The sequence below is a fragment of the Oncorhynchus tshawytscha genome, linkage group LG06, assembly GCF_018296145.1.
Source record: "Oncorhynchus tshawytscha isolate Ot180627B linkage group LG06, Otsh_v2.0, whole genome shotgun sequence".
In the NCBI taxonomy this organism is placed as follows: Eukaryota; Metazoa; Chordata; class Actinopteri; order Salmoniformes; family Salmonidae; genus Oncorhynchus; species Oncorhynchus tshawytscha.
The window spans coordinates 2,590,568-2,607,336 of NC_056434.1; the positions used below are offsets into that span (position 1 = coordinate 2,590,568).

A 16,769-nucleotide genomic window follows, 5' to 3' on the forward strand; every position below is an offset into this window, starting at 1 on the left:
GCTTTCCAATAGATGATGGAACATTGCTGCTATAACAGCCTACACTCTTCTGGGAAGGCTTTCCAATAGATGATGGAATATTGCTGCTATAACAGCCTACACTCTTCTGGGAAGGCTTTCCAATAGATGATGGAACATTGCTGCTATAACAGCCTACACTCTACTGGGAAGGCTTTCCAATAGATGATGGAACATTGCTGCTATAACAGCCTCCACTCTTCTGGGAAGGCTTTCCACTAGATGTAGGAACATTGCTGCTATAACAGCCTCCACTCTTCTGGGAAGGCTTTCCACTAGATGTTGGAACATTGCTGCTATAATAACCTCCACTCTTCTGGGAAGGCTTTCCACTAGATGTAGGAACATTGCTGCTATAACAACCTCCACTCTTCTGGGAAGGCTTTCCACTAGATGTTGGAACATTGCTGCGGAGACATGCTTCCATTCAGCAACAAGAGCATTAGTGAGGTCGGGCACTGATGTTGGTCGATAAGGCCTGGCTCACAGTCTGCATTCTAATTCATCCCAAACGTTCGATGGGGTCGAAGTCAGGGCTCTGTGCAGGCGAGGCAAGTTCTTCCACACCGATCTCAACAAACCATTTCTGTATGGACCTCGCTTTGTGCACGGGGGTATTGTCATGCTGAGACAGGAAAGGGCCTTCCCCAAACTGTTGTCACAAAGTTGGAAGCACAGAATCATCTAGAATGTCATTGTATGCTGTAGTGTTAAGATTTCCCTTCACTGGAACTAAGGGGCCCAGACCATGAAAAACAGTCCCAGACCATTATTTCTCCTGCCAACAAACTTTAAAGTTGGCCCTACGCATTGGGGCAGGTAGCGTTTTCCTGGCATCCGTCAAACCTAGATTTGTCCGTCGGACTGCCACTTGTCCAGAGTCCAATGTCGATGAACATGCGCAGAACAGCTGGCAGACATATTCACAGTAATATTCAACCTCTCCTTGTCCCAGTCTGTTAATCCCCATGTTTTAAGATGACCACCATCATTCCTGTTACTAAGAACTCTAAGGCTTCATGTCACAATGACTACCGCCCTGTAGTGCTTACTTCTGTAATCATGAAGTGCTTTGAGAGGCTGGTTATGGCACACATCAACACCACCATCCTAGACACCCTAGATGACCCACTCCAATTTACACACCGCCCCAACAGATCCATAGATGGCGCAATCCCAACTGCTCTCCACCCTGCCCTCATCCACCTAGATAAGAGGAACACCTACAGTATGTGAGAATACTGTTCATTGACTACAGCTCAGTATTCAACATAATAGTGCCCAAGCTCATCACTAAGTTAAGGACTCTGGGTCTGAACACCTCCCTGGACTTCCTGACGGGCCGCCCCCAGGTGGTGAGGGTAGGCAACATCTCCTCTGACCCTTAACACACGGAGCTGCGGTTGTTTCCTTCTTTGTCTTCCGTCATGGCTGCTCTGTCCCGAGAGACCCCGTCTCTAACAGGGACCTGCTCAGACTTCACCCCGTCTCTAACAGGGACCTGCTCAGACTTCATCATGCACGCTTACCGCATCCATCAGCGGGCTGACTCGCTGCTGCCTGGTAGAAGCAATGGCCCAGAGGGCCCTGGGAGACCCCATCCCAAAAGACTGTGACCACTCTGTTTAGAGGTGGAAGAACGGACACACCCAGGGAACATCGGGTGATGCAGTATGCTTTCCCACCAATATTGCCTACCTCTTATTTTCTGTGTACACAGAGCAAGGGAATAGGGCTTCCTCATCTTCCAGCCCCAACAGCCCCAGCTTCCACAACCAATGGTTTTCCGGTCGGCACTTCACAACCCTGCTTACGACCTGGCAGCTATCGAATGAAGCAATTCTATCAGCCCTCGGGGCATAACAAAAAGGTTTACACCGGTTGCATTTATCATTCCTTTTGTTTTTTTTTACCCCGTTTCCTCCCCAATTTCATGGTATCCAATTGGTTAGTCTCGTCTCATCGCTGCAACTCCTGTACGGACTCGGGAGAGGCGAAGGTCGAGAGCCGTGCGTCCGCCGAAAAACACAACCCAACCAAGTCGCACCGCATCTTGACACAATGCCCACTTAACTGCACCAATGTGTCGGAGAGAACACCGTGCACCAGACGACGCTGGGTCAATTGTGCGCCGCCCCATCGGTCTCCCAGTCGTGGCCGGCTGAGACAGAGCCTGACTCTTCCTGCCTTTCTAGGGAGTTTTTCCTAGCCACTGTGCCTCTATACCTGCATTGCTTGCTGTTTGGGGTTTTAGGCTGGGTTTCTGTACAGCACTTTGAGATATCAGCTGATGTAAGAAGGGCTTTATAAATAAATTTGATTTGAAGTGAAAACAGAAGGCAAAAGAATCAGGCCTACCTTGAAAAAAGGGACTATTATTAGTTATAATAGTTAACTTGAAATTCCAATAGTTGTATTCTTATTATAGGAAATTCTTACAGCAATATGTAGCTGTCTTCCAAGAATTCAAAAGAAAACATGGAAGGCATGAGAGGTGTGCTGAAGATAGACGGATGATTCCAAACACGCAATGAGAGGTGTGCTGAAGATAGACGGATGATTCAAAACACACAATGAGAGCCACTCCTCTGCATGTTGACAGATCTACTCTGCTGTAAATCACCATCCTGCTCAGACCTCACCCCATCTCTAACAGAGACCCGCTCAGACCTCATCCCATCTCTAACAGAGACCTGCTCAGACCTCATCCCATCTCTAACAGAGACCTGCTCAGACCTCATCCCATCTCTAACAGAGACCTGCTCAGACCTCATCCCATCTCTAACAGAGACCTGCTCAGACCTCATCCCATCTCTAACAGAGACCTGCTCAGACCTCATCCCATCTCTAACAGAGACCGCTCAGACCTCATCCCATCTCTAACAGAGACCTGCTCAGACCTCATCCCATCTCTAACAGAGACCTGCTCAGACCTCATCCCATCTCTAACAGAGACCCGCTCAGACCTCATCCCATCTCTAACAGAGACCTGCTCAGACCTCATCCCATCTCTAACAGAGACCCGCTCAGACCTCATCCCATCTCTAACAGAGACCTGGTCAGACCTCATCCCATCTCTAACAGAGACCTGCTCAGACCTCATCCCATCTCTAACAGAGACCTGCTCAGACCTCATCCCATCTCTAACAGAGACCTGCTCAGACCCAAACCGTCTCTAACAGAGACCTGCTCAGACCTCATCCCATCTCTAACAGAGACCTGCTCAGACCTCATCCCATCTCTAACAGAGACCTGCTCAGACCTCATCCCATCTCTAACAGAGACCTGCTCAGTCTTCATCCCATCTCTAACAGAGACCTCTCAGACTTCATCCCATCTCTAACAGAGACCTGCTCAGACTTCATCCCATCTCTAACAGAGACCTGCTCAGACCTCATCCCGTCTCTAACAGAGACCTGCTCAGACCTCATCCCGTCTCTAACAGAGACCTGCTCAGACCTCATCCCGTCTCTAACAGAGACCTCTCAGACTTCATCCCATCTCTAACAGAGACCTGCTCAGACTTCATCCCGTCTCTAACAGAGACCTGCTCAGACTTCATCCCATCTCTAACAGAGACCTGCTCAGACTTCATCCCATCTCTAACAGAAACCTGCTCAGACTTCATCCCATCTCTAACAGAGACCTGCTCAGACTTCATCCCATCTCTAACAGAGACCTGCTCAGACTTCATCCCATCTCTAACAGAGACCTGCTCAGACCTCATCCCGTCTCTAACAGAGACCTGCTCAGACCTCATCCCATCTCTAACAGAGACCTGCTCAGACTTCATCCCATCTCTAACAGAGACCTGCTCAGACTTCATCCCATCTCTAACAGAGACCTGCTCAGACTTCATCCCATCTCTAACAGAGACCTGCTCAGACTTCATCCCATCTCTAACAGAGACCTGCTCAGACTTCATCCCATCTCTAACAGAGACCTGCTCAGACTTCATCCCATCTCTAACAGAGACCTGCTCAGACTTCATCCCATCTCTAACAGAGACCTGCTCAGACTTCATCCCATCTCTAACAGAGACCTGCTCAGACCTCATCCCATCTCTAACAGAGACCTGCTCAGACCTCATCCCATCTCTAACAGAGACCTGCTCAGACTTCATCCCATCTCTAACAGAGACCTGCTCAGACTTCATCCCATCTCTAACAGAGACCTGCTCAGACTTCATCCCATCTCTAACAGAGACCTGCTCAGACTTCATCCCATCTCTAACAGAGACCTGCTCAGACTTCATCCCATCTCTAACAGAGACCTGCTCAGACTTCATCCCATCTCTAACAGAGACCTGCTCAGACTTCATCCCATCTCTAACAGAGACCTGCTCAGACTTCATCCCATCTCTAACAGAGACCTGCTCAGACCTCATCCCGTCTCTAACAGAGACCTGCTCAGACCTCATCCCATCTCTAACAGAGACCTGCTCAGACTTCATCCCATCTCTAACAGAGACCTGCTCAGACTTCATCCCATCTCTAACAGAGACCTGCTCAGACTTCATCCCATCTCTAACAGAGACCTGCTCAGTCTTCATCCCATCTCTAACAGAGACCTGCTCAGTCTTCATCCCATCTCTAACAGAGACCTGCTCAGACTTCATCCGGTCTCTAACAGGGACCTGCTCAGACTTCATCCGGTCTCTAACAGAAACCTCTCAGACTTCATCCCGTCTCTAACAGGGACCTGCTCAGACTTCATCCCGTCTCTAACAGAGACCTGCTCAGACTTCATCCCATCTCTAACAGAGACCTGCTCAGACTTTATCCCATCTCTAACAGAAACCTCTCAGACTTCATCCCGTCTCTAACAGGGACCTGCTCAGACTTCATCCGGTCTCTAACAGGGACCTCTCAGTCTTCATCCAGTCTCCCAAATGGCACCCTATTCCCTATATAGTGCACTACTTTAGACCAGAGCCCTATTCCCTATATAGTGCACTACTTTAGACCAGAGCCCTATTCTCTATATAGTGCACTACTTTAGAACAGAGCCCTATTCCCTATATAGTGCACTACTTTAGACCAGAGCCCTATTCCCTATATAGTGCACTACTTTAGACCAGAGCCCTATTCCCTATATAGTGCACTACTTTAGACCAGAGCCCTATTCCCTATATAGTGCACTACTTTAGACCAGAGCCCTATTCCCTATATAGTGCACTACTTTAGACCAGAGCCCTATTCCCTATATAGTGCACTACTTTAGACCAGAGCCCTATTCCCTATATAGTGCACTACTTTAGACCAGAGCCCATAGGGATTGGAAATAGAGCTCTGGTCAAATGTAGTGCACTATATAGGGAATAGGGTGCCATTTGGGCTGCATCTTCTTACTTGGCCTGGCCACTCTCAGATCTGTGTCCTACTTGGCCTGGCCACGCTCAGCTCTGTGTCCTACTTGGCCTGGCCACGCTCAGCTCTGTCTCCTACTTGGCCTGGCCACGCTCAGCTCTGTGTCCTACTTGGCCTGGCCACGCTCAGCTCTGTCTCCTACTTGGCCTGGCCACGCTCAGCTCTGTGTCCTACTTGGCCTGGCCAAGCTCAGCTCTGTGTCCTACTTGGCCTGGCCACGCTCAGCTCTGTGTCCTACTTGGCCTGGCCACGCTCAGCTGATCACAGCTGTATCAGGCTGTTCAATCAGCTGTTTAGGGTATTTATATATAGGAGCTAGGTGTAGGATATAGCCTTTCTCATGCCACTGTTTCTGACACATTCCTTCATGTTATTCTACACTCCCCCCATGAGCCTTGTCTCTACTCCTCCCCCTGTTCCCCACCCAGGTAGAGGTGACACCCACACAGAGAGAGAGACAGAGAGAGAGAGACAGATAGAGAGACAGAGAGACAGAGAGAGAGACAGAGAGAGAGACAGAGAGAGAGAGAGAGACAGAGAGAGAGACAGAGAGACAGAGAGAGAGACAGAGAGAGAGAGAGAGAGACAGAGAGAGAGACAGAGAGAGAGAGAGTTTATTTCACTTTATATATTATCTACCTCACTTGCTTTGGCAATGTTAACACATGTTTCCCATGCCAATAAAGCCCTTGAATTGAATTGAATTGAATTGAGAGAGACAGAGAGAGAGAGACAGAGAGAGAGACAGAGAGAGAGAGAGTTTATTTCACTTTATATATTCACTTTATATATTATCTACCTCACTTGCTTTGGCAATGTTAACACATGTTTCCCATGCCAATAAAGCCCTTGAATTGAATTGAATTGAGAGAGACAGAGAGAGACGGGACCTCTGAGGGAGGCAGGTGCTGCGTTAAATTGCTGCCCTGCAGCTACAGGGGGACCTACCAGAAGAAAAGGAATTTCAAATGAAACATGAAACCCTCCACAAAACAACCATTCCCCCAGGGCCCTCAACAGAACGGCATTCTAACGACTCATGAAAGAGAGAGAGACACCTCTGTAGGAGGGAGGTGATTTGAGGGAGGGAGGTGATTTTGGGGAGGGAAGGAGGTATTTGCCTTGCCCATCGTGGTCTTTCATCAATAGAGGCTGGGTCTAACTAGGTAATAATCGGGCTGGGTGGCAGGCTGGGCGGCAAGCTGGGCGGCAGGCATGGTGATTGGCACCCTGCCATGCTCAGCCTCACACGATGCTGCATGCCCATGTACCAAGTCCCTCCCTTGGTGGAGGTGGAGCGGAAGGTGGGGGCGCAGTATTAATCACTAGATCGAGAGAGACAGAGAGAGAGAGAGACAGAGAGAGAGAGAGAGACAGACAGAGAGAGAGAGACAGAGAGAGAGAGAGAGAGAGACGGAGAGGGAGAGAGAGACAGAGAGAGAGAGCGAGTGAGACATAGAGACAGAGAGAGAGAGAGACAGAGAGACAGAGAGAGAGAGAGACAGAGAGAGAGAGAGAGAGAGAGAGAGAGAGGAGAGAGAGAGAGAGAGAGAGAGAGATTGAGAGAGAGAGAGAGAGAGAGAGAGAGAGAGAGAGAGAGAGAGAGAGAGAGAGAGAGAGAGAGAGACAGAGAGACAGAGAGACATTGCCCTTTATGGTTGTGAGGTCTGGGGTCCGCTCACCAACCAAGACTTCACAAAATGGGACAAACACCAAATTGAGACTCTGCACGCAGAATTCTGCAAAAATATCGTCCGTGTACAACGTAGAACACCAAATAATGCATGCAGAGCAGAATTAGGCCGATACCCACAAATTATCAAAATCCAGAAAAGAGCTGTTAAATTCTATAACCACCTAAAAGGAAGCGATTCCCAAACCTTCCACAACAAAGCCATCACCTACAGAGAGATGAACCTGGAGAAGAGTCCCCTAAGCAAGCTGGTCCTGGGGCTCTGTTCACAAACACACCCTACAGAGTCCCAGGACAGCAGCACAATTAGACCCAACCAAATCATGAGAAAACAAAAAGATAACTACTTGACACATTGGAAAGAATTAACAAAAAAACAGAGCAAACTAGAATGCTATTTGGCCCTACACAGAGAGTACACAGCGGCAGAATACCTGACCACTGTGACTGACCCAAAATTAAGGAAAGCTTTGACTATGTACAGACTCAGCGAGCATAGGCTTGCTATTGAGAAAGGCCGCCGTAGGCAGACATGGCTCTCAAGAGAAGACAGGCTATGTGCTCACTGCCCACAACATGAGGTGGAAACTGAGCTGCACTTCCTAACCTCCTGCCCAATGTATGACCATATTAGAGAGACATATTTCCCTCAGATTACACAGATCCACAAAGAATTTGAAAACAAATCAAATTTTGAAAAACTCCCATATCTACTGGGTGAAATACCACAGTGTTGCATCACAGCAGCAAGATTTGTGACCTGTTGCCACGAGAAAAGGGCAACCAGTGAAGAACAAACACCATTGTAAATACAACCCATATCTATGCTTATTTATTTTATCTTGTGTCCTTTACCATTTGTACATTGTTAAAACACTGTATATATATATATATAATATGACATTTGTAATGTCTTTATTGTTTTGAAACTTCTGTATGTGTGATGTTTACTGTTCATTTTTATTGTTTATTTCACTTTATATATTATCTACCTCACTTGCTTTGTCAATGTTAACACATGTTTCCCATGCCAATAAAGCCCTTGAATTGAATTGAATTGAGAGACAGAGAGAGAGAGAGAGAGAGACAGAGAGAGAGAGAGAGAACAGAACAGCCCCCCTGAGGCCAACATGGTGAAGTTGGAGCAGCATTACTTAGTGACACACTTCTCTGCTGCTGGACAACAGCATTCCTCCATTGGGGACCAGGGGAGCATCCACTTCATCTACAATAGTGTAGAGGGCATCTATCTGATGTCAAAAGTCACAGCTGAGTGGCCTGTGTGTTTGGTTACAGGTCAAAGATGTTCCATTCTTATAGGTCATGTACAGTACGGGTATGTATGACGTTATGGCAAACAGCTAATCTGTGTCGCTAGGGCTCTTTACAAAAGATAATATCACCGTCAGAGACTGTATGGTGTCCAGGACAACAGAGACTGTATGCTGTCCAGGACAACAGAGACTGTATGGTGTACAATACATCAGAGACTGTATGGTGTCCAGGACAACAGAGACTATATGCTGTCCAGGACAACAGAGACTATATGGTGTACAATACATCAGAGACTGTATGGTGTCCAGGACAACAGAGACTTTATGGTGTCCAGGACAACAGAGACTGTATGCTGTCCAGGACAACAGAGACTGTATGGTGTCCAGAACAACAGAGACTGTATGGTGTACAATACATCAGAGACTGTATGGTGTCCAGGACAACAGAGACTGTATGGTGTCCAGGACAACAGAGACTGTATGGTGTCCAGGACAACAGAGACTGTATGGTGTCCAGGACAACAGAGACTGTATGGTGTCCAGGACAACAGAGACTGTATGGTGTCCAGGACAACAGAGACTGTATGGTGTACAATACATCAGAGACTGTATGGTGTCCAGGACAACAGAGACGGTATGGTGTCCAGGACAACAGAGACTGTATGGTGTCCAGGACAACAGAGACTGTATGGTGTACAATACAAAAGAGACTGTATGGTATCCAGGACAACAGAGACTGTATGGTGTCCAGGACAACAGAGACTGTATGGTGTCCAGGACAACAGAGACTGTATGGTGTCCAGGACAACAGAGACTGTATTGTGTACAATACAAAAGAGACTGTATGGTGTCCAGGACAACAGAGACTGTATGGTGTCCAGGACAACAGAGACTGTATGGTGTACAATACATCAGAGACTGTATGGTGTCCAGGACAACAGAGACGGTATGGTGTCCAGGACAACAGAGACTGTATGGTGTCCAGGACAACAGAGACTGTATGGTGTCCAGGACAACAGAGACGGTATGGTGTCCAGGACAACAGAGACTGTATGGTGTACAATACATCAGAGACTGTATGGTGTCCAGGACAACAGAGACTGTATGGTGTCCAGGACAACAGAGACTGTATGGTGTCCAGGACAACAGAGACGGTATGGTGTCCAGGACAACAGAGACTGTATGGTGTCCAGGACAACAGAGACTGTATGGTGTACAATACATCAGAGACTGTATGGTGTCCAGGACAACAGAGACGGTATGGTGTCCAGGACAACAGAGACTGTATGGTGTACAATACATCAGAGACTGTATTGTTCCAAGACAACAGAGACGGTATGGTGTCCAGGACAACAGAGACTGTATGGTGTCCAGGACAACAGAGACTGTATGGTGTACAATACATCCGAGACTGTATGGTGTCCAGGACAACAGAGACGGTATGGTGTCCAGGACAACAGAGACTTTATGGTGTCCAGGACAACAGAGACTGTATGGTGTCCAGGACAACAGAGACTGTATGGTGTCCAGGACAACAGAGACTGTATGGTGTACAATACATCAGAGACTGTATGGTGTCCAGGACAACAGAGACGGTATGGTGTACAATACAAAAGAGACTGTATGGTATCCAGGACAACAGAAACTGTATGGTGTCCAGGACAACAGAGACTGTATGGTGTCCAGGACAACAGAGACTGTATGGTGTCCAGGACAACAGAGACTGTATTGTGTACAATACAAAAGAGACTGTATGGTGTCCAGGACAACAGAGACTGTATGGTGTCCAGGACAACAGAGACTGTATGGTGTCCAGGACAACAGAGACGGTATGGTGTCCAGGACAACAGAGACTGTATGGTGTACAATACATCAGAGACTGTATGGTGTCCAGGACAACAGAGACGGTATGGTGTCCAGGACAACAGAGACTGTATGGTGTCCAGGACAACAGAGACTGTATGGTGTCCAGGACAACAGAGACGGTATGGTGTCCAGGACAACAGAGACTGTATGGTGTACAATACATCAGAGACTGTATGGTGTCCAGGACAACAGAGACTGTATGGTGTACAATACATCAGAGACTGTATGGTGTCCAGGACAACAGAGACGGTATGGTGTCCAGGACAACAGAGACTGTATGGAGTCCAGGACAACAGAGACGGTATGGTGTCCAGGACAACAGAGACTGTATGGTGTCCAGGACAACAGAGACTGTATGGTGTACAATACATCAGAGACTGTATGGTGTCCAGGACAACAGAGACGGTATGGTGTCCAGGACAACAGAGACTGTATGGTGTCCAGGACAACAGAGACTGTATGGTGTACAATACATCAGAGACTGTATGGTGTCCAGGACAACAGAGACGGTATGGTGTACAATACAACAGAGACTGTATGGTGTCCAGGACAACAGAGACTGTATTGTGTACAATACAAAAGAGACTGTATGGTGTCCAGGACAACAGAGACTGTATGGTGTCCAGGACAACAGAGACTGTATGGTGTACAATACATCAGAGACTGTATGGTGTCCAGGACAACAGAGACGGTATGGTGTCCAGGACAACAGAGACTGTATGGTGTCCAGGACAACAGAGACTGTATGGTGTCCAGGACAACAGAGACGGTATGGTGTCCAGGACAACAGAGACTGTATGGTGTACAATACATCAGAGACTGTATGGTGTCCAGGACAACAGAGACGGTATGGTGTCCAGGACAACAGAGACTGTATGGAGTCCAGGACAACAGAGACGGTATGGTGTCCAGGACAACAGAGACTGTATGGTGTCCAGGACAACAGAGACTGTATGGTGTACAATACATCAGAGACTGTATGGTGTCCAGGACAACAGAGACGGTATGGTGTCCAGGACAACAGAGACTGTATGGTGTCCAGGACAACAGAGACTGTATGGTGTACAATACATCAGAGACTGTATGGTGTCCAGGACAACAGAGACGGTATGGTGTACAATACAACAGAGACTGTATGGTGTCCAGGACAACAGAGACTGTATGGTGTCCAGGACAACAGAGACTGTATTGTGTACAATACAAAAGAGACTGTATGGTGTCCAGGACAACAGAGACTGTATGGTGTCCAGGACAACAGAGACTGTATGGTGTACAATACATCAGAGACTGTATGGTGTCCAGGACAACAGAGACTGTATGGTGTCCAGGACAACAGAGACTGTATGGTGTCCAGGACAACAGAGACTGTATGGTGTCCAGGACAACAGAGACTGTATGCTGTCCAGGACAACAGAGACTGTATGTGACCGTTTCAGAAAACTAGACGCATGTCGTCGGTCACTACTTCACAAGAGAACTGTTTGAACGAAAAACATTTTTGAGCCAAATGTGTTTTTTGACAGAAATGCCTTCTGGAACATGTGAACATTCATGTGCCTTAATAACAAACTTGTATGTCATCTGTAAATATGAATACAATGGTTAAGTTACGAGCCTAGTTGATTTAGCCAAAGAAAGACAGGAACCTTACCGCTAGCCATGATTGGTTGAGATAATGAGTGGGCTGGATATGCGGAGAGATGAGTTTAGATTGGCCTGCCATATAGCAGGCTTCTGTCTATTTGAGCTGGTTAGTATGTGTAGGTAATCCTGTCAAACGCTGCATCTTAATATATATATATATATATTGTGTAGTAAAACTGCATAAGTGTTGCTCTCCACTTTCTGGAGGGCCGAGTTTTGAAATCAGTGTAATTAGTGTATGATAGCTAAAGAGATGGAGAAAACACCTGTCTCCGGATTACATCTTCAAACTAAGGGCTATCTGCATTGTGTCCCATCACCCGCCAACCCCTCTTTACCCTGCTGCTACTCTCTGTTCATCATATATGCATAGTCACTTTAACTATACATTCATGTACATACTACCTCAATTGGGCCGACCAACCAGTGCTCCCTCACATTGGCTAACCGGGCTATCTGCATTGTGTCCCACCACCCACCAACCCCTCATTACGCTGCTGCTACTCTCTGTTCATCATATCTGCATAGTCACTTGAACCATATCTACATGTACATACTACCTCAATCAGCCTGACTAACTGGTGTCTGTATGTAGCTGTGGTTTCCTTTCTTTACTTACCTATTGTTCACCTAATACCTTTTTTGCACTATTGGTTAGAGCCTGTAAGTAAGCATTTCACTGAAGAAAAACACACACACACACACACACACACACACACACACACAGAGTTTTACAGCTGTTCTATTCGGTGCACGTGACAAATAAACTTTGAGTGAGCTGTTCTCTCATCTGTTGTGATGTCAGAACGTTCTAATCAACCCTACTCTGTTCTCTCATCTGTTGTGATGTCAGAACGTTCTAATCAACCCTACTCTGTTCTCTCATCTGTTGTGATGTCAGAACGTTCTAATCAACCCTACTCTGTTCTCTCATCTGTTGTGATGTCAGAACGTTCTAATCAACCCTACTCTGTTCTCTCATCTGTGTTAGCTTGGGTGATTGACTGTTGTGATGTCAGAACGTTTGAATCAACCCTACTCTGTTCTCTCATCTGTTGTGATGTCAGAACGTTTGAATCAACCCTACTCTGTTCTCTCATCTGTTGTGATGTCAGGACGTTTGAATCAACCCTACTCTGTTCTCTCATCTGTTGTGATGTCAGGACGTTTGAATCAACCCTACTCTGTTCTCTCATCTGTTGTGATGTCAGGACGTTTGAATCAACCCTACTCGTTGGCCAGAGTAGTCCAGTGTGAACGCATCGAGAACGAAACACTCTGAATTTACCAACAGACAATCTGACAGCACAGTTACAGTCACCAACGCTCTGGATAACATAACAGCCCAGTCAGCTCTGTTAGGGCGAGTAACGTTCAGTGAGCTGTTCTCTCATTTGTGTCTGGAAGTAACTAGCAAGTTAGCTTGAATGATTGACTACTATTTTTTAAATAAAATTATGAAAGAAACAAATACAAAAACAGAAATATACAAACAAGAGTATATAAAACCTAACAGACAGGGGTGTTACATATCGAGATGCATTTTCAATGTGTCAAAAACACACTGATTAAATTCAAATAATCTTAAACAAATGTGAAGAGGAGTTTCATTTTATGGATAAAGAATCTGCCATGAAAAATAAACAAATTAACAATGAAATTTGGGTCAATATAAAACATAATATCAGAATCTTCCAAATAAACATTAAGAGTAGTTTCCTTTCAAATAAAATCAAACTCAATCTGAAATCTTCTGACTTCAGAGCAAAATAAAGGGTCAAGAGACTCTGGGTCACAACCACAACATACATCTGTTATCAATAATAATATTATCAATAGCTATTTAGAATCTGTGTATAATAAAGATGTTTACAGGGGTGCTGTTGTTAGTGCAGAACGCTCGGATCCACCCTTAAAGAGATGGGTGGGGCTAAGGCGTTAATAAGAGGGTGTGAACGATGCTGATTGGGTGAAGACAAAGAAGGGCTCTCCAGTAGTGGAACCAAAACATTCAAAAAGGATATTTTCTCAAAAGTGAGTTTTACAAGTTGATCAACTTTCAAAGCAGAATTACTTTCCCCATTGTTCCTCAAATGCAGTGTAAGATATTATTTGTATTTTTGCTACATAAAACCGATTTAAGCTGGTCGGTCATGTACAGTGTACAGTACAACAGTGACTGTACGGTAGGTGTGTTCTTGTGAGACTTACCCCCCCCCCAGTTTGGTCTATTGCCCTCTATACCGCCAGGTGTGTTCTTGTTGAGACTTACCCCCCAGTTTGGTCTATTGCCCTCTATACCGCCAGGTGTGTTCTTGTGAGACTTACCCCCAGATTGGTCTATTTCCTCTACCCCCCAGACTTACCCCCAGTTTGGTCTATTGCCCTCTACACCGCCAGGTGTGTTCTTGTGAGACTTACCCCCCAGTTTGGTCTATTGCCCTCTATACCGCCAGGTGTGTTCTTGTTGAGACTTACCCCCCCAGTTTGGTCTATTGCCCTCTATACCGCCAGGTGTGTTCTTGTGAGACTTACCCCCCCCAGTTTGGTCTATTGCCCTCTATACCGCCAGGTGTGTTCTTGTGAGACTTACCCCCCAGTTTGGTCTATTGCCCTCTATACCGCCAGGTGTGTTCTTGTTGAGACTTACCCCCCAGTTTGGTCTATTGCCCTCTATACCGCCAGGTGTGTTCTTGTTGAGAGACTTACCCCCAGTTTGGTCTATTGCCCTCTATACCCCAGGTGTGTTCTTTTGAGACTTACCCCCAGTTTGGTCTATTGCCCTCTATACCGCCAGGTGTGTTCTTGTTGAGACTTACCCCCCAGTTTGGTCTATTGCCCTCTATACCGCCAGGTGTGTTCTTGTTGAGACTTACCCCCCAGTTTGGTCTATTGCCCTCTATACCGCCAGGTGTGTTCTTGTGAGACTTACCCCCCAGTTTGGTCTATTGCCCTCTATACCGCCAGGTGTGTTCTTGTTGAGACTTACCCCCAGTTTGGTCTATTGCCCTCTACACCGCCAGGTGTGTTCTTGTGAGACTTACCCCCCAGTTTGGTCTATTGCCCTCTATACCGCCAGGTGTGTTCTTGTGAGACTTACCCCCCAGTTTGGTCTATTGCCCTCTATACCGCCAGGTGTGTTCTTGTTGAGACTTACCCCCCAGTTTGGTCTATTGCCCTCTATACCGCCAGTGTGTGTTACCCCCCAGTTTGGTCTATTGAGAGGTGTGTTCTTGAGACCCCCCCCAGTTTGGTCTATTGCCCTCTATACCGCCAGGTGTGTTCTTGTTGAGACTTACCCCCCAGTTTGGTCTATTGCCCTCTATACCGCCAGGTGTGTTCTTGTTGAGACTTACCCCCAGTTTGGTCTATTGCCCTCTATACCGCCAGGTGTGTTCTTGTTGAGACTTACCCCCCAGTTTGGTCTATTGCCCTCTATACCGCCAGGTGTGTTCTTGTTGAGACTTACCCCCAGTTTGGTCTATTGCCCTCTATACCGCCAGGTGTGTTCTTGTGAGACTTACCCCCCCCAGTTTGGTCTATTGCCCTCTATACCGCCAGGTGTGTTCTTGTTGAGACTTACCCCCCAGTTTGGTCTATTGCCCTCTATACCGCCAGGTGTGTTCTTGTTGAGACTTACCCCCCAGTTTGGTCTATTGCCCTCTATACCGCCAGGTGTGTTCTTGTTGAGACTTACCCCCCAGTTTGGTCTATTGCCCTCTACACCGCCAGGTGTGTTCTTGTTGAGACTTACCCCCCCCAGTTTGGTTTATTGCCCTCTACATTTGACTTGACAAACAAATATTTTGAATTTGACATTTGTGACATTTCCCAGTAGGCCATCTGTAGTATTGTAATATTATAATGTACTGTACCTATTTAGCCATGTCCAGTACAGTACTCACAGGCTGGTCAGATAGTAGAGTCCATGCAGATCTGAATATTGTTCAGTATGTACTTACAGACAGTGGATCCTGTCCCTCATGCATGGTGATGCAGTCCATGCTGATCTGAATGGTGTTCCCTGATGGTCCATCTTCGTCTGCTGGGCTGTCTGAGAAGTTCAGCTCTATGGGCTGCGACGAGTGGAATGCAGACCTGCAACACACACAGGGCAACACGGATTTAACTAGGTTTAGAACTGTGTGTGTTGTGCTGTGTGTGTGTGTGTGTGTGTGTGTGTGTGTGTGTGTGTGTGTGTGTGTGTGTGTGTGTGTGTGTGTTGTGTGTGTGTGGTGTGTGTGTTGTGTGTGTTGTGTGTGTGTGGTGTGTGTGTTGTGTGTGTTGTGTGTGTTGTGTGTGTGGTGTGGTGTGTGTGTGTGTGTGTGTGTGTGTGTGTGTGTGTGTGTGTGTGTTGTGTGTGTGTTGTGTGTGGTGTGTGTGTGTGGTGTGTGTTGTGTGTGTGTGTGTGTGTGTGTGTGTGGTGTGTGTGGTGTGTGTGTGTGTGTGTGGTGTGTGTGATGTGTGTGTGGTGTGTGTGTTGTTTGTGGTGTGTGTGTGGTGTGTGTGTGTGGTGTGTGTTGTGTAGACTCACTGGTCCAGCATCTCCAGCAGCTGGTTGAACACATCCTGACTGAGGATGTCGGAGCTCTGTTCTGATTGGTTCTGTGACATTATGGAGGCCAGGAAGGAACTCTCTGTCCAGGACAAACGGGAGGAGGGGTCTCTATACCTGCAGGAGGAGAGAGATAAAGGAACACCGTCACTAACTACTATAACTCTCTGTGCAGGCCAGATGGGAGGGAGCATGGTCGACCCGTTGGCAGGGGGGCACGGTCGACCCGTTGGCAGGGGGGCACGGTCGGCCCGTTGGCAGGGGGCACGGTCGGCCCGTTGGCAGGGGGCACGGTCGACCCGTTGGCAGGGGGCACGGTCGACCCGTTGGCAGGGGGCACGGTCGGCCCG

General features: G+C 47.1%; 1 protein-coding gene across 7 annotated transcripts in view; it reads right to left on the minus strand.

Annotated features, from left to right (window-relative positions):
• Positions 1 to 16,769, minus strand: part of tp63 (tumor protein p63) — a 137,574-nt gene that overhangs the window by 89,631 nt on the left and 31,174 nt on the right. For all 7 annotated transcript variants that reach the window (XM_042322835.1, XM_042322836.1, XM_042322837.1 and 4 more), the window contains exons 2-3: positions 16,399 to 16,536; positions 15,827 to 15,962 (exon numbers count right to left, since the gene is read on the minus strand). In XM_042322835.1, the coding sequence (XP_042178769.1) occupies positions 15,827 to 15,962; positions 16,399 to 16,536 (274 nt within the window). The remainder of the gene's footprint in view (positions 1 to 15,826; positions 15,963 to 16,398; positions 16,537 to 16,769) is intronic.